Source organism: Cyprinodon variegatus, unplaced genomic scaffold (assembly GCF_000732505.1).
Source record: "Cyprinodon variegatus isolate N-32 unplaced genomic scaffold, C_variegatus-1.0 Scaffold2619, whole genome shotgun sequence".
Classification (NCBI taxonomy): Eukaryota; Metazoa; Chordata; class Actinopteri; order Cyprinodontiformes; family Cyprinodontidae; genus Cyprinodon; species Cyprinodon variegatus.
Genome location: NW_015153072.1, coordinates 1 through 5,910, shown reverse-complemented (window position 1 = coordinate 5,910; position 5,910 = coordinate 1). Strand labels below are relative to the sequence as shown.

Here is a 5,910-nt window from a genome sequence, read left to right as displayed (position 1 = left end):
TAGCGTACCTGCCCAGCGGTGGTAGGACAGCATACCTGTCCAGCGGTGGTAGGATAGCGTACCTGCCCAGCGGTGGTAGGACAGCATACCTGTCCAGCGGTGGTAGGACAGCGTACCTGTCCAGCGTTGATAGGACAGCGTACCTGCCCAGCGGTGGTAGGACAGCGTACCTGTCCAGCGGTGGTAGGACAGCGTACCTGCCCAGCGGTGGTAGGACAGCGTTCCTGTCCAGCGGTGGTAGGACAGCGTACCTGCCCAGCGGTGGTAGGACAGCGTTCCTGTCCAGCGTTGGTAGGACAGCGTACCTGCCCAGCGGTGGTAGGACAGCATTCCTGTCCAGTGGTGGTAGGACAGCGTACCTGCCCAGCGTTGGTAGGACAGCGTTCCTGTCCAGCGGTGGTAGGACAGCGTACCTGTCCAGTGGTGGTAGGACAGCGTACCTGCCCAGCGGTGGTAGGACAGCGTTCCTGCCCAGCGGTGGTAGGACAGCGTTCCTGCCCAGCGGTGGTAGGACAGCGTTCCTGCCCAGCGGTGGTAGGACAGCGTACCTGTCCAGCGGTGGTAGGACAGCATTCCTGTCCAGCGGTGGTAGGATAGCGTACCTGCTCCCTGCCCAGGCTAAAACCACCAGGGGCTGACTGGGAGGTCTCTCCTGTCCCCCCGCCCACCATGAGGAGTCCAGATAGCTTGGTGTCTTGATGGAGATTCTCTGCAGTGCGATGTTGATATTCACCAGTCCAAACCAGCCATGAGATTTATTTATGGTGAGATCTTTGCTCAGATCGTCGGAGGAACCCCTTAACCCCCCCGATCCAGACCATCACTGACTGTGGGTACCTGACTCTGGACTTCTGGCATTTTGGCATTTCCTTCTCCCCAGTCTTCCTCCAGACTCTGGCACCTTGATTTCCAAATGACGTGTAAAACTGAGCAACAGTCCAGAGCTGCTTCTCTGTAGCCCAGGTCAGGCGCCTCTGCTGCTGTTCCTGGTTCTAAAGTGGCTGACCTGGGGAAGGCGGCACCTGTAGCCCATTTCCTGCACACGCCTGTGCACGGTGGCTCTGGATGTTTCTACTCCAGGCTCAGTCCACTGCTTCCGCAGGTCCCCCAAGATCTGGAATCGGCCCTTCTCCACAATCTACCTCAGGGTCTCCTCTTCTGGCTGTGCAGCGTTTTCTGTCACTTTTTCCTTCCCACTGAGGCGCCTTGATGCAGCAGCACTCTGGGAACAGCCTATTGGTTCAGAAACATCTCTCTGTGTCTGAGCCTCTGGCTGAGGGGGTCAATGATGCCTTCTGGACAGCAGGCAGGTCGGCAGTCTGACCCATGATGGGGGTCTGAGTGATGAACCAGGCTGGGAGTTTTAAAGGCCTCAGGAACCTTTAGCAGGTGTTTAGAGTTAATCTGTTGATTCAGATGATTAGGTGCATAGCAGCTCGTTTAGAGACCTTTATCATGATATGCTCATTTGGTGAGATAGGAATGTTGGGTTTTCATGAGCTGGATGAGAAATCATCCGTATGAAGACAATAAAAGACCTGAAATATTTCAGTTAGTGTGCAATGAATCTAAAATATATGAATGTTCAAGTTTTATCATATTATATTATGGAAATAATGAACTTTATCCCAGTATGCTAATATTTGAGAAGGACCTGTAAAGTAAGCGGACCCCAGCGGATGGTTTGCAGGGAGAAAGAAGATCCTTCCTCCTACATCTGTTAAACTCTGAGAACATTTAAAGGTACTCGTTCCGTTTCCCCTCAGCAGGAAGGACTTCCAGGGTCTGACCGCACACTGGAGCAGCGCCCCCACCTGCTGGTTTCAAACGACACAGAACCAGAAAGGGTTTAAAGGCGGGAAGACGACGTTAACCTGGAGCTGCTTCCTAAAGGTCCGACTGCAGCTCCTCCATCAGGAGCTTTTTCTGGCTCAGGGTGGTGCTGTAGCTTCAGCTCAATGTTTCCATCAGATCAGCTCATCCTGAAGCGGAACACGCTGCAGGATTCATCAGGGGAACCTTGGAGAAGCAGGAGGAAGGATTTCTGAAACGGTTCGGGATGGTTTTACTGAATGAACTCCTCCTGGTCTTCAGGGTGTTTCCATCTCCATCAGTGTTCATGTCCTCCACAGTCTGGACTTTGACTAGGCCGTTCTACGTCATGGACCATCCCACTGCTGCTTTAACTGCGTTTTCAGGCAGGTTCTCCTTCTGGTAGAACTTCATCTGTGTTTTCCTCCATCCTTCCACAGAACCAGAGGGACCCTGGTTCATGAGGGGCTGCTGGGCTTCAGCTTCCTGTCAACCATTCCTTAAAAACTCTCTTCGGATCAGAGCTCCTCCCTGGATTCTTCTCATTAGTTTGATTGGTCAGATCTCATGCCTGTCAGTCACCCTGTCAGCTGAGCTCCAGACCTCTGCAGCTCCTCCAGAGTCACCCAGGGCCTCTGCGCTGCTGCTGAGGGTGTTTCTGCAGGAAGAAGCTGAGGCTCAGAGTTCAGGGCGGCGTTGGTCCATGGAGGGAAGCATCATGGAGGCCGGTCCGTCCCGCCGCGCCGCTGTTTCACTTTGAATGTTTGCTCTGCGACTGGATTCATAAAACGCAGTTTGTGGAAATCTAAACCATGACCGTTGGTTTAATGAAACTCTGATCCCCAGAAGCTCCTGATGCACAGAGAGGATGGAGGGATGATGCAGGGATGGACCGGAGGTAGACGGATTCCTCCAGTAAGCAGCCAGGATAAAGGAACAATATTTCCTGGCAGTTGATCCAGTCGATGTTCTGATCCACTTAGACGAGCAAAACAACACAGAACAAGCATCAGCAAAAAAAAGCAACTTTTCCCACAAGATGCTAGAAGCAGCAGTTTTATGGTGGAACAGGGTCTGATTGGAAAGGTCATCCGAGGTCACCTTCTTCCCTTGGATACGTTTGGATAAGCAGCACAGAAAGCTGTGCTTTCCACACCCAGCTGTGTCTAGAATGAGCAGATCTACAGTTCTGCTCTGTCAGCTCAAATGATTCAGAAAAACAAGCTGGAAAATCTGCTCCTTCCACTTCAATCCAGACGTTTCCCTGAAGCCAAGACTGGACGGGACGCAAACGCAGCTGCTGCCTAGAAGAACGGCGCAGGAACACGTTCCTCAGATCGGATGACCACATTCATTCCAGCAGCTCCAGCCGGGCGTGAAGGCATGCAGATCCAGCTCAGGACGTCTCTGTGGGAGGAAACTTTGCTTTGGCTCTACCTGTGGGCCCTGAGAGAAGCTTTCCTCTGCCTGCTTTATCGCTGCTTTTCCTGCCGCTGCTGACCTTTGACCCAGATGCTGACAAGGTCAAGGAGACAAGAAGCTGGTCTCCTTCAGCCAGGAGAGAACAGACAGGAAGTAGAGCCCAAAGCTCCGCCCAATCAGGCATCTGATGCTGATGGCTGCTAACCTTACAGTAGCATGGGTCAGAGAAGCAGCCAGGACCACAGAAGCTCTGGAGGAGCTGCAGAGAAGCTGCTGCTCCGATAAGATGAGATCAACAGAACCTTCCAGAACAAATAAACCAAACATTGGCTCCCTGTGTGGGAACCGTCTGACCAACAGCTCGCTGCCGTTTGGCAGGGATTTCATTTTCAGCCAAGCTTTTAATAAACGTCATTTCTCACTGCTGAGGCGACTCTATCTCCACATTTCTACTTTTACACATCTGGAAATTTGCTGCTGAAACTGTTAGATACAAACAAACATCCAGTAAATAAAGAGCCAATTATTTTTTTCTGGAGGTCTGGAGAACATGTGGCTCTACTTTTATATTTCTACATAAAGAAGAGAATCTTCTGCATAAACTGCAGGAGATCAATAAAGATAAAGGCGCCAATGAACGGCGTTCAGGTTTAACCTGCAGAGGACAGACTCCGCCTCCAGGTCGCTAACTGATAGCAGGAACCGTCCCTGTGGGATAAATACGGATCCTTTGATCTGGGATCAAACATTTCATCACTTTTATCAAACATTCAAACGTCAGTTTTTAAGGACCTGAACCGCCTCCATAAACCGGATCCAGATCCTCAGAAAGTGACGGATCACCATGGTGACGGACAGAGAGACAAACAATAAAACTCACAATAGTTGGAAATATTGATGCTGTGTGGCTCAAACCATCAAACCAAGAGTCATTAAAGTTGCTAAATGGATCCATTTCAGCGTCAAACCAAAGGATTAAAATGAAAGAAAACGATTTAAACTCAGACTGATGCGTTCAGACAGACCAGCAGCAGGTTTTAAAACAAACTGGATTCCAGCTTCTGTTGTTTCCATGGTTTCATTTTCTGAGCTTTTAGTTCTTTAAATCATTTAAATTCATTGGCCTAGAGCAGAACCGCTGGGCCACCCTTTCATTCCAGAACTTTGTAATCCAGAACCTTTTATACCAGAACTTTTCAATCTATAATTTTTTAATCCAGAACTTTTCAATCTATAATTTTTTAATCCAGAAGCTTTTAATCTAGAACTTTTTTTAATCCAGAACCTTTTAATCTAGAACTTTTTTAATCCAGAATTTCTAATTCAGAACTTTATAATCTACAATTTTTTATTTCAGAACTTTTTTTAATCCAGAACCTTTTAATCTAGAACTTTTTTAATCCAGAATTTCTAATTCAGAACTTTATAATCTACAATTTTTTATTTCAGAAATGTTTAATCCAGAACTTTTCAATCTAGAACTTTTTAATCCAGAACTTTTTAATCCAGAAATGTTTAATCCAGAACTTTTCAATCTAGAACTTTTTAATCCAGAACTTTTTAATCCAGGACCTTTTAATCTAGAACTTTTTATTCTAGAACTTTTCAATCTAGAACTTTTTAATCCTAACCACTAACTTCTCTCTGGGGGAAAAGTTGAAAATCGTTTGATTAAACTTGAATTATTTTTTTTTCCCTTGAACTCGCTAAAAGCCAATGAGAGTAGAAGCGGCACCAGGTCCGGTTCCGGTTCTGGTTCTGGTTAAGCGGGACTCACCCAGCAGCCCCTCGAACTGCTCGATGGCCAGCACAGCGTTGTCCTGCGTGCTGTGGTGGAGGTGGTTCGGCATCTTGGTCATGTTCCACGGCATGGATCTGCACAGCGGGATCCGGACCGGCTCACAGGCGGCCGCCCGGACTGCAGGCGGCCACAGGGCGCAGGACACGGCCAGCAGAGCCACGCTGAGTCCCGGGGGGAGCATGTCTGAGGGGGGGTGGGGGGATCTGAGCTGAGACGCGGAGGTCCAGTCGGTTGGATCGGAACCAGGACGGGATCTGACCTGCTGATGGGAGCTTTCTGCTGCAGCTGCTCTCTGCTCCTGCAGACAGACCCAGGGTGGGGCTGCTTTCTTATGCAGACTCCCACCTCCTCCTCCTCCTCCTCTTCTTCAGGCCCTCCTTCTCCACCAGGCTCCCCTCTCCTCCTCCTCCTCCTCCTCTAACCCTCTGCACTAAAAACAGATTCCTTTTTGATGAAAAGTCAACATTGCTTAAGCCCCTGGAAGCTTGTAGGCCTAGCTGCCATTACAGGCAGCAGTGAGGCCTGCTCACTTCATTTTCCACTAAACTTGAACTAATCCACTGCAGACTGCCCCAAAGTCACGGGTTCGAGGTTAATGCCACACATTTAGAAAACCTGAAAGTCTCATTTTGATTTGTGTTCAGTGAGATCAGATAAACCGGTCTGCTCCTTCATTGGGGCTTTATCAGGTGGGCCCATACAGGCTGAGCAAACAAATATTGAAATCACAGGATTTCAGCCCAGAGGTTCACAACTACCTACATCTCATTTCTACTGTAAAGGTTTGTGCTTGACTTCTTGATTCACAACCTTAATTTAATGATGTCAGATTGAGAGCAATTCGCTCTCAATCTGCAGGTTTACTAGTGGTTCCT

At 48.8% G+C, this 5,910-nt stretch overlaps 1 protein-coding gene across 1 annotated transcript in view; it reads right to left on the bottom strand.

The window, feature by feature from the left end:
- Positions 1-5,369, bottom strand: part of LOC107080987 (secreted frizzled-related protein 3-like) — a 9,729-nt gene extending 4,360 nt beyond the window's left edge. The window contains exon 1 of the mRNA XM_015369195.1: positions 5,012-5,369. Coding sequence (XP_015224681.1) covers positions 5,012-5,216 — 205 coding nt within the window. The 5' untranslated portion in view covers positions 5,217-5,369. The remainder of the gene's footprint in view (positions 1-5,011) is intronic.
- Positions 5,370-5,910: the final 541 nt, after the last annotated feature.